The 17688-nt window shown below is 38.0% G+C and overlaps 1 protein-coding gene across 1 annotated transcript in view; it reads left to right on the forward strand.

The window, feature by feature from the left end:
• Positions 1 to 17688, forward strand: part of LOC134848909 (beta-catenin-like protein 1) — a 183865-nt gene that overhangs the window by 162919 nt on the left and 3258 nt on the right. Inside the window, exons 2-5 of the mRNA XM_063866458.1 lie at positions 12009 to 12254; positions 14090 to 14213; positions 14497 to 14642; positions 15142 to 15308. Of these exons, the coding sequence (XP_063722528.1) occupies positions 12020 to 12254; positions 14090 to 14213; positions 14497 to 14642; positions 15142 to 15308 (672 nt within the window). The 5' untranslated portion in view covers positions 12009 to 12019. The remainder of the gene's footprint in view (positions 1 to 12008; positions 12255 to 14089; positions 14214 to 14496; positions 14643 to 15141; positions 15309 to 17688) is intronic.

Here is a 17688-nt window from a genome sequence, read left to right on the forward strand (position 1 = left end):
TCTAATTTTGAAATTGGAAATTAATTATCTGATTTCCTAGTGAAATAAAATTTACCTATTGATCCAGTTTTCTCAAATCGGGTTAATTTTAACAAAAAAGTGTCTATCATAAATTGTGTTACAAATTCAAAGAGTTTTAAGACCGTCTATTGGTTTCTTCGAAGTTCAAAACACGAAGATTTATTGGAAAAAAAACAAGTCAGTTTTTATTTCAGTTTCCTTGCGTTCATTACTCTTTTCCAACTGTCATTTGTGCTATGTTTAAATTTCGTCTGTTTCGGCTGAATCGGTTTCGCTTTTTAGATCAAAATAGTGACTTCCCTTTGCGGTCCGTAATTTTTTTGTGTGCGTGTGTGTTTTCTGAGGGGAAAGGACTTGAAATTGTTCTATTAGTTTGTGTTTTTTCGTCTTGAAGGGTTTCTGCTCAGGTTTTTTCGGCTTTGTTATCGCTTGATAATTTTAAATTCAATCAACCGTCTGGCGTTGTGGAGAAAGAACTGCTTGAGACGGCAAAGGCTTGTGGTTCGAATCCGGCCCGTACCTGTTTTTTTTGTTAACAAGAGGTTTTTCTGACTGTCGTCCGTCTGTTTATTTTTGTCGGCGTATTTCCCGTAGCCCGACTTTTTTTCGAAGGTTCAGCTTTGTTCAAAGTTGCTGAAACTCTCATGCTTGAGATCACGAAGCCCAGGAGTTCGATTCCTGCCTAGAGCTGTTTGTTTTGCAAACTGAAAATTTTTGGCTAAATTAAAATATTATTTGTCTGCTGATTTTTGTCTACGTAATTCCGTTGAAAAGACTTTACTTTTTTGAATGTTTGGCATCCGACAGATCCTTGTATATTTTTTAATGGTTCAGCTATTTTTTTTTTCGGATATGTAGCAATTTTTGAAGTTTATTTTGAATTGACAAAAACGATTTTGAAGTTTATGTTCGATTGATTTTTTCCGTTTGATTTCAATCATAGTCATTCATTTGATTTTGTTTTGCTAGTCCTGCGAAGCTCAGCTTTGCCTCTTTTTAAAGTTATTTTATTAATTTTGATCGGATCTGTGATAATATACTCTTTTTGCTTTTGGGTTCTCTTTGTTGTTGCGACGATTCACGATGTGAGAAGGCACTTAGGCTCAGCCTGTTCCCCGCAAAATGAGGTGATCTTTATCAAGCGTAGTAGATGAGATTGGGCCTAGGGAATTCGAGAACAATCAAATTATACGGCCGTAAAAAACTGATTTTAGACGCTAATTTTTTGTGAATTTAGACGATAAGGACTGGGCCAAGAACATTTTTTGTTTAGAATGAAGTTGCACGAAAACAAAAAGAGTATTTATTTTATCACAGAACTGATCAAAATTATTATTGTAATAAAACAATAAATCATTGAATCGAAAAAGTGTAGTACATGTTGAATTGCATTAATTATACAACTGTGACATTAATAACCTGATTTGCGATTGAACAAACAGTATTTACTCAAACAAAAGTTAATTTAAGTCTTAACAAATTTCAGGCAATTTACACGCAATTTATCGTCTAAGTTCCGTTACTTTCTGATCGTGTAATTTGATTGTCGTCTAGGTTCCTGCGCCCCAGATGAGATATCGAGTGATTTATAGTAAAGTGCTAATAAGCGAAGTTATTTTTGATTTTTCACTCATTATGATGATCGTGGTTTCTACAGAAAAGTCATAAGTGTTCTCGATCTGTTTTTCTATTTAGGCTGCTTGAGTTGTGATTCATTGAACAATTAATAGGCAGTTCTGCTCTAGTCTAGACAATCAACTGAATACTACTTAAAAATGGATTTTATGAAAAGAAATTAAAGTGTTCGAGGCATTTGAGGCCATCGCTTAAAAGTAATTGTTTCGGAAGCTGCCGAAGAGTAGAAGCAAAATCTTAATAGCCAAAAGAAATAAACTCTCAACTTCAATCAGAGGTGAATCTAGGATTATCTCGAAGTAGAGCTGATTTTCAAAAAACCAAATTGATTTTTTGAGCTGGCCGAAACCTGTAAAATTTGAAAAAGAATTTCTGTGAATGAGATTTATCAAAAAAACGGGCAAAAAAGACGTTTATGAGCGGTTTTTGGAAGGTTTTCTTTTTTGGTGTACGCTCCCAACTCAAAGTTGGTAGATACTGGCACCAAAGGTACCATTAAACATTTTAGGGTCGGTCCGCAAAAAATGTTAATTTTTGCCGACCGTCCTTGTCAATTATTTGCCTTTAGAGCCTATTTTATGTCAAGAATTTCCTCTCTACTTCCAATCTTTCCAATTTGAATAATAGGCCCATGTGAACAATCTCCCCACTCAATAGACCAATTGAACAGTCTACCCCTAAAATTAAATAGCAATTTCAAGCAGTAAAGCGTGCATGTACTTTGCTCAAACCTAGTTGGCTGAAAAGTATTGCTCTTAACCAAGTGAATGATCTCCTTAATTTGAGTTCACTTGTTCCGAATAATATTCTAGTTCTTCTTTTTAGTAAAAGGGTCGTGTTTTTTAAAAGGACATTATTTTTATTTCGACGAGCCTAAATTGCGTCCAAATCTTTTAAGTTTAGTCCAAAAGTTGCGAAGCGAGCTTTAAGAAGTCAATAAAAATTTCTTAATTTTTGCATGCCATTCCTTTGGAGTAATTTTTAAATTTTTTCGAAAATACAAATAGTTAGGAAGACTCGTAAACTAATATTTGATCAAGGCTCAATCTTTACTAAGAAGTTTTAGCCCAAACTGAAATCGCATAATCAAAGTCTTTTTGTTCCGATCATTCCACGAAGTGAGTGGAAAGGATGTCGTTGGCTGATTGTTCTCGCAAGATGTTGACTACCTCAAAATTCCAAAAACCTTTTCAGTTGAAAGTGTGATTTCAACAAGATATTTTGAAAAGTATTTTCAGTTTCCAGAAAAACCGGTCTGAAAATTAGCTTTCCTATTGATTTGCAAAGGGTGAATGATTAATATTACTAGCTCTCGAAAGCCTCATTAGTTTCAACATTTTAAGGCTATGTATGTGTAGTTTTGAACTTAATTTGAACCCGCTCATAGAATTTGGAAAGAGATAGTTATTTGGCGAACTTGATATCGTCCAATATCATTCATATCTGAAACGAATGTTTGAGTGCAACGAAATGCCATCATCAATTTTTAAATCACATGGATTTCAATGTGAAACGTATATTACGCTGTGAATTACGGTTTGATTAACTCAAGGCGTTGGCTCTTTTGTGATCATAATTTTTTTGATTTGTTTTTTATATAAAGGCCGAAATTATTCATTAAAAACTCGACATATTAACTTTTTTTAGGTAAAAGTTTTGAGTAGTACTAATGAGTAAAAGTTTGCCGTGTTTCTGCTTCAAAAGTATTAGAAGAACAGAATTTTAGCGTCGAATTTGATAAACTTTGCTAACCGCAATAGTAACCAATCTTGTCAATTAGGTTTGGATGCTGACTATGTGCAGGTGCTGATTTGGGATTTTCCCAATCGTGGAGGGGCGAATTTTTTCTTAAGTTTTGACAGTTAATGTCACCCATATGATTTTCAAAGCACTTTGAAAAACTATAAAATTCCTTTCTTCACAAAAATAGACAAGCTTTTCAAAAAATATATATATGCAAGCTTATTAAAAAACAGGCCAAAAACGATGTTTTTTGCTTTGTCAGAATATTTTGACTAAAAAAAATTGTTTGTTTTAGAGTGCTCTCTCAAAAGTGTAGTGGCACCAAAGGCGGCTTCAGAGAAATAGAATACAATCATACCGCAAGGGTCGTTTGCTTTGAAAAGAAAATAATTAAATTTCGACGGGCCTAAAACTTGTCCAAATCTCTTATAAAATTACGAAGCGAGCCTTTGATAAAGTGCGAATTTTTTTATGCCGTTCCAGTAATTTTTCACTTTTCTCATGAATAAGACTAGTTTAGAAGATTTATAAATGAATAATTGATCAAGGCTAATTTCAAACCAAACTGAAATTGCATAATCAATTTCTTTTTGTTCCGATCATTCCACGAAGTGAATGGAACGGATCTCGTAAAATGATAATTATTGCGATATTTTGACTTCCTCAAAAATCTTGATGGTTGGTCAGTGCCATTTTAGAGCCCTTTTAGTCGCATTTGAGACTTCAAAAAGAGTTTTTAAAATTTTTCTCAGTGTCCAGAAAAACCGCTAGGAAAATTTGATTTCCAAATTGATTTGCAATGGATAAATGAAAAGTAATACTAGCTCTCAACAGTCTCATTAGTTTCAACATAATGAGACTGTTTTTGTCTAATTTTGAAACTAATTTAAACTCGCTAATGTAATTTGGAAAGGTATAGTTATTTGGCGAACTAGTTATGGTCCAGTATCATTCATTTCTGAAGCGAATGTTTGTGTGCACCGAAATGCCATCATCAATTTGTAAATCGCATGGAAATCAATGTTGTATGTTGATTCATTGCTGTAAATAACGGTTTGATTAATTCAATGTGTTGGCTTCTCTTGTTGTCATGGTTTTGCCTCAAGTTCTCATTTTAAAGCCGTATGTAGTCATTAAAAACGTAAATGATTCATTAAATTTTGCTTGGTAAAAGTAACTGAATAATGATGAATTATCAAAAAATGATCATTTACTAATAAAGAACCGGCCGCAAACTATGTATTATTAAGTTATCTATTCAAGTAAAAATGGTTAGTGTTTGCAGTTTAACTGGACGAGTGGTTTATTTTGAGTGCTTTTGGAATCTGCAACACGTCTTTCTTCAGTTGCTGGTTGATGGAGCTTAACTCACTACTCATTGAGTTCAGTCGCTCCATGATAGACTCGATTTCTATTTTGTCCTTTTCCTCGCTTTTTCTCTGCTGGGGAATGTTGGCCCAGGTCTCAGATAGCCTTCTCGACCACGATTCCATCTTCATGTCGTCTTCTGTTTTAGTTGCATCTTCTTTCTCGTTGTCCCGCGAGGGAGCCTCCATTTGTCGACCTACATGTTTGGCGAAATAGGATTGTAATGAAATGATATTTTGCTGTCAGCAATTTGCAGGCGTTTCCAAAAACGTTGTTATTCAATTTATCAAGATGGCTCAATGTTTTCGAAATTCTGTTTAGTTTGCTATGTAACCTCTTTTTAATTTATGCTGGATACGAATTCAGATTAGGGACTTGAATCTATCGTCTTATTAAAATACAATATATCAGACGGAATCGAAACCCTTTAGCTGTTGAGTTAAAACGAGTAATTTGAACCACTATTACCTTTAGATTTCCGTGCACTTTCTTCATTTCTGACCGCTTTTGCATCTCCAGTTCCGCCGATGTCATTTTTGTTATGACTGTAGCCTCTAGCTGATCTCTGCGCCCCCTTTTCCTTCATATCCCGAATAACTTCCTTTGCCTCTTTTTGTTGCTGTTTTTCAGCTTTGCGTTCATGTAGAACAATGTCATCTTTTGGCCTGATCTGAACAGCAGCTGAAGTGTTTTCTTCGCTCTTAGAAGCCCTGACCTCACGCTCAGCATCTTGACTTTGAATTTCAGTCGCAACTGGTTCACTGTTTGCATCTTTGTTCGATTGCCGCAACCGCGAAGTCAATTTTTCGCTTTTAGCCTTAACTTCCTTAATCATGGCCTGTGTAGCTTCAGAAACCCCCGGTCGTTTTTGTGTAAACTCTTCGAAACTGACGAGATTGGATGTTAATGCAGAAGTGTTGTTTTGAGTATTGGCTGCTATTGCTCTTTTCAAAGCCGTCTGATAGGTCGACTGGCTATTTGTACCGTTGCTTCTAGGAGCTGGTTCGGTGTACTTGGCCAGAATGTTGCGAGTCTTCTCCGAGAGTCGAGGAGTTGCAGAAGCTTTGATGGTCATGACCGAGGAGTTGCTGTTTGGTGATGGAAAAGCCCTGGATTTGTTAGTTCGCTGACTCATTGTAGATGTATTTGCTGTGTCACCGAATGAATTGACAGCGTGTAAGTTGTTTGAATAATCTCTATTTTTATTGCTGCTGTTATTTTCCTTCACCACTACGACTTGGTGCTCGTTGTCCAGAGACCTGGTTGCTTGTCGCTCGTATGTCGGGTATTTGAGCATATTTTTATTGTTATTAGCTCCTTGATTGGGGCCGTGTCCGCTGCTGCTCTGGGTGCCACCGCGGTGGGTGTTGGGATTAGATGACTTGGCGCTGCTCATAGTGTTCGGCAGTTGTCTGTTGACGTCTTCCAGGAATTGAGATATACGCTGTGATTTTGTGATTTCCTCCGATATTGCTGCTTTCGAAGAGTGACTTCTGTATCGCACTGTAGGCAGTGAAAACTTCCGATCCTAGCAGTAAAAGACAAAAGTCACAGTTAATATGTAACTTGAACCTACGATTTTTCGAAACTTTGCAAACAGTTTTTTTTTTACCACAAAATGTCTTCCACAATATAACCAGTATTATCTAATGCACGGTTTAAAGCAGCATCGATCTTGCACAACTTCGAGCGCGCTTTATCTTGCTTTATATCGCTGAACTAATGCTAAGTTGAAACTTGTACTTGTGTGGATTATGCCTAATTGGTTGCTGTGCAATCACAAAAAAGCTGAACAAGAACCATTAACATTTTTTAGGCTTTCAACAGCTGGTTCAGCTAATTTCAGCTATTTTTTAACAGCCCAAATAGGTTGGAGTTCTGATATTCATTCTGTCGCTTTTAAATCATACTTGGTCTCTTGAAGCTCTGGGTTTGTTGGTGACATTTGTATTCGATGCATGATAACCACTGAATGCATTGGCAACGCCGTTACCAATGAAAGTGGGATTTTTCTCTTCGTAATTATACGTCTTGTTAGTTGGTACTGAGTTCATGTGACTTTCTACACGCACTGAGGGATACATGTATTTGACCTCAACGGGCATTTTAGGTCGGGCTGTTGCGTGGTTTCCGATTGAGTTATTCAGGGGAGGCTTCCAGGAAACTGATTGTGGGTTTTCAAAATTTCGCTCAACCATGTTCACTGGTTCGGGCCAACAAAGATTCTGAAATTGGAGTGTGGAAATAACGGGCAGTTTTTAGTAAATAAAATCAAAACAGGGGAAATAGTAAAACAAAAACTGTCAAAAAAAATTCATAAAAAAAGTTAATGCATTATTGAAATAGTACTTAATACAAGATTGGCGAACTACATTGATGGTTCAGTTTCATATGAAATTTAAAATTGAGAGCAACATTTTTCGACACAAATTCTTAATTTTTTGGTATCCGAATCACGATTTAAAACTATTTAATACGATTCCACACTTGAATTCTTCCGTACTTTCTCTAAGGTTGCCAAAGTTGTCTAAAGAATCCACCCTAAGCTCGAGTTCCTTCCAGTCATTTCGCGATGTGGTCAAAAAAGCTTAAACTTAAATGCGCACCAAATTTGATGATTCCTGTTTAAGACTATTAATTGTTTCGAGAGTGCTTACAACGGATTTCGAAAGTATTCAAAAAAATCCTGAAAGTAAAAATGATTCTAGACAAAATTTGCTTTAAATTGTTTGCTCAATATTTTTATTTATTCATAAAGTTAGTTCTTGCTTATTAATAAATTCAAATTTCACCATTTTATTTTGCACATTTGACAGAGAAAACGTCCACTATCTGGGACAACAAAGGTCCAGGCGTTGAAACCGGAAAAACTTTCCTCTATTTTTACAACTGTTAAAACAATTGCTGGCCCATTGGTTTTCTCTATAATTGAAAATCTTTTTGATGCATTCGTGCAGATAATCGAGTGTCAAGGTTTTTTCTGAAACAAAACTTGAATTATATTGTTCTTTTTTAGAGTGTTTCTTTTACGCCTTAACGGCATCTATTTTTGTATCACAAGTGATGCAAAGCTCAGCGTATCCTGTGTGATTATTTCGTTTTTGGATTTTAGATTTTGTTGCTGCTCGGATTTCAAATTGTTTTCGCCTCTGCTGAAGTACGGAATTAGATTTTGATTTAGTGTGTTTTTAAACAGTTAGGTTATTTTTTTTTTCTAATTTTTTTGCTGTTCTTGGTTTTTTCCCTGTATAGGTGCATTGCAAGCGGCGAGAACGGAGCCGTGCTTTGCCTCTGTGTTAATTGCAACGTTTTCTAGCAGTCTGTTTCTATGATTAGATTGACAATGCTTCTTCCTAGTCCTCGGCACGGTGACCAAATCGGTCCCGTTTGGGGGACTAGTCCCTTTTAGCACCCTCTGCGCTCAGTGGTCACCGTTTCCAATTTTTCATTTCAATGAAAAAATGATAAGCCAGCGACTTCCCGTGGCCACTAAGATTTCATTGCAATATTTCGAGTCGTTCTGTTTTTTCAAAATTATTTTTTAAAACCAATACAAGACTGCTCGTATCAGGGCGAAGCCGTGAATGTTCCGACTGCCTTTTAAGGTTTATGGAGCAGTAGTAACATAAATATCATTAACATTTAAATGTAAAAAAAATAAATTGACAAAATTTTTTCTGTGAAAATCACCACCCCCCCCCCCCACACGCCATATAAAGTACAAAAGAAGAGATTTCGCTCCTTGTATTAAATCAATAATGGCAAATAAGCTTCCGGCTCTTTTCCAGTTCCCCCCACCTTTCAAATGCATTTTTGAAAAACTTATTTAAGGTTGTCATAATGCATTTAACCGTAATAACACTTAAAACAAACATAAATATCGATATTTTGAAAGGTGGGGGGGGGGGGGGGGAGTGGAAAAGAGCCAAGCTTCCTTGAACCAAATAAGACGGATTAAATCTCCGCTTACGCGTTAATAGCGCGAAATATATCCCGCGTTAATTGTCCCAAATTGGCCCAAATGGCAATCTTTAAACCCCCATAACTTTACGAAAAATGATCACAGGTGAAATATCTTTTCAAATTTAAGCTCAGGACACCAATACCTTTTGAATGATGTTAAAAAAATTCCGTCAAAAATGGCTAGTTAGAAAAACGAAAATTGTTTGAAGAAAAAACCCATCCCGAGCACAAATATTCCGTTACTTCTGTATCGAAAGTCGGAACAATAATCTTTGGGTCTCAATTGTTTTTCCGACAAACTGTTTTTTTTTTCGGCTCGAATTTCTTGTTCTTTTTTGTAATAATGTGGGAGGGCCCATTTGCCACCAGCGTATTTGGTCACCCTTGTCAACGGAAGAGCTTGTACGCAAAGGAAAAAATAACTAAATAAAAAAATTAAAGGTATTTTAAAAGGGCATAAGTACTTCAGGAAAGTATGCTACCGAATTTCTGTTGTAAGTAGTTGTAGTCGTAGAGTTTCCCTCGTACACCACTCTGGCTGCTGGAGGAGGAATTGACTGATGCAACTGACTAGTCTGGTAGTTTGCAGGCATCGACATCGACACATGTCTGGTCGGGATCCCAGCTGGCGCAGAGGGAACAGGTCTGTACTCGTGAACTTGTTGGTAGCCAGCGTGTCCAGGGTATTCGAAGTCCTTAACTACTCTTACCTGTTGTTGTTTTTGTTGTTGTTCTTGCTGTGCTTCGAGTTGACCTGCTGCCATTACAACTTGGACATTTTCACCCATCTGCGTGACAAATGCCTGCGGTTGTGGGTTGACTATTTGGCTTTGATGCTGCTGGTTGAGTTGTTCATTTGTGATTGGTTCTACGTGGACTAGGTTTGCTGCAGTTGTCTCAGATTGTCTTCGGTATTCTGCTCTGTCTAGCTCGTCTACTGAAAAAGCTTGATTTGAATAACCATGAGTTTATGCAAGGCTTGCTGCTGATTTATTTTTTGTTTAAGCGAAGCGTACTATTGAACTACGAGGTCAGATTTCAGATGCACTTTTCACTCTCCCTCTGTTGACGTAAACCTAAATAAAGCGTGGTTTGTTTTGGGGCTGAGGTCTGTTTTGTGTGGGGGTTCCACCCTTCAGCTCCCATAGCCTCCCCTCCACTACTCTTCATGAATATTTTCTATACCGGAAAATAACATGCTGACCTTGCAATTAACCAAACCAATCTGTTATATCGTACCATTTCCTGGCACTCCGCCTGGGTAGCATCCTGTCAGTGACCCCTGCCTATGCTTCACACCACTAGAATGCGACGTTTGCCTCTGATTATTAGTATTAGTTGGTGGAACTGCTGCTGCTGTTAAAGTAGGTTGCACATTAAAGTCGTGGTTGGGATGGGGGAATGGCTCCGCCTCACAGCAACAAATGCAGTCCACGTCTTTCCTAGGCTGAGCTGTGTCCATGTTCGAAGGTCTCCCTAGAAGCGACAACTACATGTGAACGAATCTTATTTCAGGTACAAGGATGAATTTCGCTACCAAATTTGTTCCGATTATAGCGAGCAATGAAGGCTGTAAACGGAAGCAATCACAAATTCTGTGCATCATTTACGCTGTCTAAGTTCGATTTTTTTTTCACTAAATTAGTGTATTCACACCATCTTTTGGGTTGAACGGTGCTGTAATTCTTGGCCGACGCTATAATTTTGGAAGTGCTGTTTTTCTATGACTTTTTCAATCATTTCAAATGTCGTATCAAATGTGGGCTCTTTTCCAGTTTCCCACCCCCTTGGCAAACTTCAAAACAAAGATGTTCAAAAATTGTTCACAAGGCAATTTGCATGTTAGAAATGCAGAAATTTGTTCTCCCGTTCACGCTGACACTTTTTATTGCAGTTTCTAACATGAAAAGTCATTTTCATATAATTAATTTCAGAAAAATTCAAAGGGGGTACTGGAAAAGAGCCCATATGTGTATGTTCAACGGAATATTGTTGGGACGTTCAGTAGACCTGCTGGTGGTGGGCCAGTGTGCAAGCTAGACGTTGACCTCGACCTCTTCACCTCGTACTGCTCCTCCCCTCCCCTTTCCCCAATCAGCCCCCCGGCATCTCCACCTTCAGCGTCCAGCAGCATCCCCAGTTGTCCCCTGGCGCCCTTCTCTCGTCTGCCGCTCCTGTGGGTGGTGCCGCTCTGGCGACTGCTCTTCTGGGATGACCTCTGACTGGTAGCTCTCCTCACTATGTCCCCGTAGTCCCGGAACTCCATCTGGTACGTGGTCTTGAAGTGCTCCCCCGCCACCCGCTTCTGCTTCTCCTGCATCAAATAATCCATCAGTTGTCAGTTAATTGCTATACGAGTTATTAATAAATACCAGTTAATAAAAGTAAAACTGAGGTTATGGGTCATACATCTGGGCAAAGAAACCGTCACTTGTTTTAAGCGAGAAACCACTGTGATCCAGGCAAGATCACTCGGAAGGTTCATATTTACTTCGCTCTTATTGTAGAATCTGTAGGTTCCATTTCTGTGCATTCTTTTGTTCTTTTCCAACCAGTCTTGAGCATCGAAATTTCCGAGTCTGTTCAGATGCTTCTGCAGTTTGTTCACATTCACGGACACCTTCCCATGTCTCCCCCCGTGTCTACTTCTGTCGCCCGCAGCATCCTGCTGCCCCGAAAAATTGCTGCGATCCCGGGAGAAGCATCCCGCGCACTCGCATCCACTGCAGGCGTCAGTAGTGCCTATGGGTCGTTTCCTTATGTTGCAATTGTGAAATTTTTTGTACGTTTTTCTACGGTTTTCAAATTTTATTCTAATTACATTTTATTATCTTAAAATACGTTCCACAGTGGGGGGAGGGGGTTGACTGTAAATTTTGCAAGTTAAGGAAAACACCCGTTCCTGTGAGCTCGTCTTCGTCGCGCCATGTGTAGTGGTGACATCTGCCATAGTCTCCGCCGCCGGCAGCCGAAGTGGACTCGTTCTCACTCCGCTCGTACACGATCACATTATCGCCATTGTTTGTGTCGAATCTCAGAGTTTGTTTCCCATTATCCATGGACATAACTATGGTACTCTAACTTAAAAAACTAGATTAAGTACTGTTTGGATTAAGTAATATTGTAATTATTCTCTAAGGCCGTGAGTTGCCCATTATAATTTTGCAATTCAAAGTTAAAAAGAAAGTAACACGTGCCAAAAATATGCACAATTTTTAGACTCTATCCATTATTTTTTGTTTGTGTCTGTGTTTGTGTTATGAAAAATTGTTGTTTTTTAGATATAGTGATGAATGTTGGTGACATTCTGCACTTCAAGCCCCCCGAAGTGAAGAGGGACTTGGAGGGGGATGGGGAAGAAGGGACTGCGGCTACAGGTGGGATGCCAGCTGCGAAAGTGAGGAAGAAGTTGCAGGAGATAGAGAGGAGTAGGAAGGAACTGCCCTTCGAACAACTCACTGACCAGGAGAAACTGAAGATGCTCCAGGCTGCTGAATCAGAACTGCCAATGGCCAACATATTAGGTAGGTAGTAGTATCATAGGCTCTACCATTTGTGCCCATCATTGGGTCTTACAATGCAGATCTTCAGTTCACGTCGAAAGGAGTCAAAGGGCCTCCTCAGATTTGTGCTCCATCACACGTTCATGCTATTTTCAAAAAAGTTCGTTCCTTCCTTCCCCAACTTTCAAAAGAATGGTTAAAAGAATGATTTCACAAGGAAAAACATGAAGACCACTTACGTTTTAAATAGCCTAATCATTCATCATGCCATTGTTCATGGCAATCGGACAGGGTAAACAAAATTAAATTTTTACAAGGATAGCCGGTTGCTGTGCAAGAGAATGTTCTGACCACATTCGTCAGAAACGACAAAAAACCTTATTCGTAACAAACGTAGCGTGATGAAAGAACTATGCAAACGCGTAGAAAATTAGTGAATTAGGCATAATCGACAACAGTTGTCTTCAAAAAATGAACTGAAAAAATGAAGAAAAAAACATTCAAATCAAAATAAATCGCAAGGCGCTGCATGTAGAATGCTCAGTTGCGATTGGCTGAAAATTCCAAATTAAAACCCCGTTAACTCCCCCCCCCCCCCGTACAACTGCTTTGAGGGGGGGGGGGTCTTTAGGAGGATGTTAACTTGGTCCATGAATTTTTTGTCATAACCTCTTAGAATATGCTTAGTACCAATTCCGAGTAGAGCTGAAAATAATAGATCAGCCCTTAGTCAGGGTTGGTCAACTCTTCTGAATGATCCCTGGTACGGCATTCTAGATCTGATTAATAAAGATATCAGAGTAGGAATTAACAAAAAGGAAAGTAGTTTCAGTGGATGATTGAAAAATTACAGTTACTTATAAATTACCCAAGAAAATTTTTAATCACTCATCTCAAATTTGTTGAAAAGATAGCTAGTTGCTGTGCAATTAGCACAGAGTTTCCGACCATTTTGTGTAATAATCCTGCTCGCTAGTTTTATTCGCTTGAAATTGGACTGAAACTCAAAATTTTTTTCCAGTTTTTCTCGACACTGGGACAACTATTTGAAATTTTCTCACGGCTGAAAGGGATTTTATATGATATATCACTCCAACCAATCCGATGGTTTTTTAGTACCTGATTTTGAGTAGAAAACAACAAAAAAAAACAAAAACACCCGAACACAAAGCTCCTCCCCATTTTCAATGGTCGGAACAAAAGAAGAAAAACAAAAAAAAAACGAATACAAAATTCCTCCCGGTTTTCAATTGTTGGAACAAAAATGAGCTAATGAGTAACATCAGAGAAAACTTTCAAGAGAAATGAAACGTTTTAAGAATTAACTTTTCCTTGAGACCCTCTAAGGAATGGAAAGAAGTATGGACTAAGTATGGAGTTGTTTTTTCGCCATTTCAGATCTCACTTAGAAATCGGAGGTAGATCAGTTCTGGTTATCTTTTTGAAGTCATTTCAGCAGTGTTTTGAATTCTATTATATAGAAAGGCTGGTCTGCATTTTAAACCTTTAGCCTCAATTTATCGACTTCTAGGGTTTTATCTATGAGTTTTGGGGAGAGAGGGGGTGGGGGTTCATCAATTATTTTCAAATTTTTGGTTTTAATTTAGTCAAGCATGTGAAACAAAAATGTGGGGAGGAGAATCGTTGATTTTACAGACAAGTAATGGAATGTGTCGTATAAGGAGGCAAATTTTTCCCAGGGTGCAATAACTTCGCCTGTATACCTATTTAGTCAGTATCTCTCCCTTTCGAAAATGTTGTGCGGTTTTTAATTAGACGATAGAGTACACGAATAGGAAAAAATCATTGAAATAAAATCATAGAAATTGGTCCAAGTTGTTCTTTTTGTTGAGCAGGTGACGAAGTGGAACAGGTGGCAGCAGTGGACATAGCTTCAATGAAGAGGACAATTCAGTCATTCCAGAAGAAGGTCAACAGGAACCAGGAAGCACGCATCAAATTCCCAGACAACCCTGAAAAGTAAGGCAAAATCTTTCGTTAAGTATGAGATACGTTTCAGGAAATATCGAAACTAAAACTGGTCAGTAAATATCGAATGTTAAACTAAACAACAAATATAATTAGCGATTATCGAGAGACTAAATTATTGCTCAAAATCATCCAGCTGTTGATTTTTTATCAACATTAAGTCTTTTTCATCCACATTTATTGCTGTTAAGTGTACATTCGTGTTTACAGGTAAATAAAATAAAATAGTTAATTGCGTTGAGTTCTTCATGATGAACAGTATGATTTGTTTCAGGTTCATGCAGACAGAATTGGATCTGCATGATGAGATAGTTGAAATGAGAGCAATTGCCACCCAGCCTGAGATATATCCTCTTTTGCTCTCGTCCGAGACAGGCGCGCTCAAAACAATATTGACTCTCATCAACCACGAAAACACAGGTGCTGAAAAGTTGTTTTTCCTTTTTCTTCTCTTAGGATCTAGTATTAGCCGACGGAACAAAGAAAAGAAGGCTGAACCAAATTAATCAGAGCCGATAATATTGCGCGCAGGCAACACGTGGCAATGGGAACAACCCTTACCCCCCTAATATTTTTAGGACAGTCTATATAGCCGCATAAATCAATGTAAGGTCTAACTAATTTTGCACTTCGTTTTAAAATAAACTCATCTTTGGTGAACTTGGTGAACAGATCGACTTACTTGTTTTATGAACCGCATTTTTGGCTGATCATGTTTTTTTGAAGGTTCCTTGGTGCGAATTAAAAAAGTTAAAAAGTGAATAAAAACATGAATTGGATCGAACTGTTTTTTTTCTCTCGCAGAGATGTGAAATATACTATGCGGGGTGACAATGAGATCCCCTTATTGGGGTCCCGTAGGAAGCTGGGGTTTTTGACTGAATCCCTAATGTGTGACTGCATGTGGTGTTGTATTCAGATGTGAGTGTGGCAGTGATTGAGTTGCTGCAGGAGTTGAGTGACGTGGACACTCTCAATGAGTCAGCAGAGGGAGCTCACTTGCTAGTTGAAGAACTGAATGAGTTGAGGGTGGTGAGTGTGCTTGTGCAGAACATGGACAGACTGGATGAAGTGAACAACAAGGAGGCTAGTTAATTGGGTAACGCGACAACTCGCAACAAGATAAAATCGCGAAAATTAAGGAAAGCGACAATTCGTACCTTGAAAATGATTTAGGAGTCGGTGTTAGTAGTTCAGACTCCATTATAGGTCGTGATGATATTTTAAGTTGCCGTTTTTTTTTTCAGGAAAAGTCTTAAAATTTGTTCAACTTTTTCTAAATTCAGTTCATTTCCTTTGTTAAAAGCAAGGCAAACTGCAAGGCCTACTATCGAATAGGAAAAAAGCAAAGGTCACGAAAAACGTGATTGACGCCTATTTTGAAAATGGAATTCGTTTTTCAGATTTAAGGCCATCTAATTTTGTTCTTCGAAGTTCGAAAATGAGATTTTTTAAAAACAAAACTAGACAGTATTTTTTTTCTGTTTACTTGCTTTCATTGACTCTTTTCCAACTTTCTGTTGACTATGTTTTACATTGGTATGTTTTACATTGGCAAGTAGCGACTACTTGCTCCGTGCGCTTAGGTTCCAGATTTGTGATTTTTTATCTAGATTGAAGTAAAGAAGGTTGTTGTTCACGAATAATTATTGGAATGTGTATGGGTCGAATGATATATCATATTAAAGCACTCTCAGTCGTCATTTGAACGAATATTTAAAAAAAAATTATTTCTGTGTCGAGAAAAACGGTTTTGAATTTTTTGAGATTTAGTCTATTTTCGAGCGAATAATGCGATCGAGTAACGCTCGTTATATGGAAATTTATTTTTTAAAGACTAAGATAAACAAAACTGCTCGTATCAGGGCGAAGCCCTGAATTTTCCGACTGCCGTTAAGGTCTATGGAGCAATAATAACATGAAAAAATTAAATGTGATAAATAAATAATTTTTTTTTAATTTGAGATTTTTTGTGAAATTCATCCCCCCACACGCCATATTAAGCACAAAGTGATAGATTTCGCTCCTAGTAACAAATCAATTATGGCAAATAAGCTTCCTTCAAACACTTTGGAACGATTTCTAAGACGGGTTAAATCTCCGCTTACGCGTTAATAGCGCGAAATATAAAGCCCATTAATTGTCCCAAATTGGCCAAAATGGTCATCTTTAAACCCCCATAACTTTACGAAAAATGATCACAGGTGAAATATCTTTTCAAATTTAAGCTCAGGACACCAATACCTTTTGAATGATGTTAAAAAAATTCCGTCAAAAATGGCTAGTTAGAAAAACGAAAATTGTTTGAAGAAAAAACCCATCCCGAGCACAAATATTCCGTTACTTCTGTATCGAAAGTCGGAACAATAATCTTTGGGTCTCAATTGTTTTTCCGACAAACTGTTTTTTTTTTCGGCTCGAATTTCTTGTTCTTTTTTGTAATAATGTGGGAGGGCCCATTTGCCACCAGCGTATTTGGTCACCCTTGTCAACGGAAGAGCTTGTACGCAAAGGAAAAAATAACTAAATAAAAAAATTAAAGGTATTTTAAAAGGGCATAAGTACTTCAGGAAAGTATGCTACCGAATTTCTGTTGTAAGTAGTTGTAGTCGTAGAGTTTCCCTCGTACACCACTCTGGCTGCTGGAGGAGGAATTGACTGATGCAACTGACTAGTCTGGTAGTTTGCAGGCATCGACATCGACACATGTCTGGTCGGGATCCCAGCTGGCGCAGAGGGAACAGGTCTGTACTCGTGAACTTGTTGGTAGCCAGCGTGTCCAGGGTATTCGAAGTCCTTAACTACTCTTACCTGTTGTTGTTTTTGTTGTTGTTCTTGCTGTGCTTCGAGTTGACCTGCTGCCATTACAACTTGGATATTTTCACCCATCTGCGTGACAAATGCCTGCGGTTGTGGGTTGACTATTTGGCTTTGATGCTGCTGGTTGAGTTGTTCATTTGTGATTGGTTCTACGTGGACTAGGTTTGCTGCAGTTGTCTCAGATTGTCTTCGGTATTCTGCTCTGTCTAGCTCGTCTACTGAAAAAGCTTGATTTGAATAACCATGAGTTTATGCAAGGCTTGCTGCTGATTTATTTTTTGTTTAAGCGAAGCGTACTATTGAACTACGAGGTCAGATTTCAGATGCACTTTTCACTCTCCCTCTGTTGACGTAAACCTAAATAAAGCGTGGTTTGTTTTGGGGCTGAGGTCTGTTTTGTGTGGGGGTTCCACCCTTCAGCTCCCATAGCCTCCCCTCCACTACTCTTCATGAATATTTTCTATACCGGAAAATAACATGCTGACCTTGCAATTAACCAAACCAATCTGTTATATCGTACCATTTTGCAAGTTCAGTGTACATTTTATCATAATATTTATCAGTGTACATTTTTATACTGATAATCAAAGTAAATTTTTTAAGGAATGCACGGTTATTTATACACGAGAGACTGCCGATTGTTGGG

Source organism: Symsagittifera roscoffensis, chromosome 6, assembly GCF_963678635.1.
Source record: "Symsagittifera roscoffensis chromosome 6, txSymRosc1.1, whole genome shotgun sequence".
Classification (NCBI taxonomy): domain Eukaryota; kingdom Metazoa; phylum Xenacoelomorpha; order Acoela; family Convolutidae; genus Symsagittifera; species Symsagittifera roscoffensis.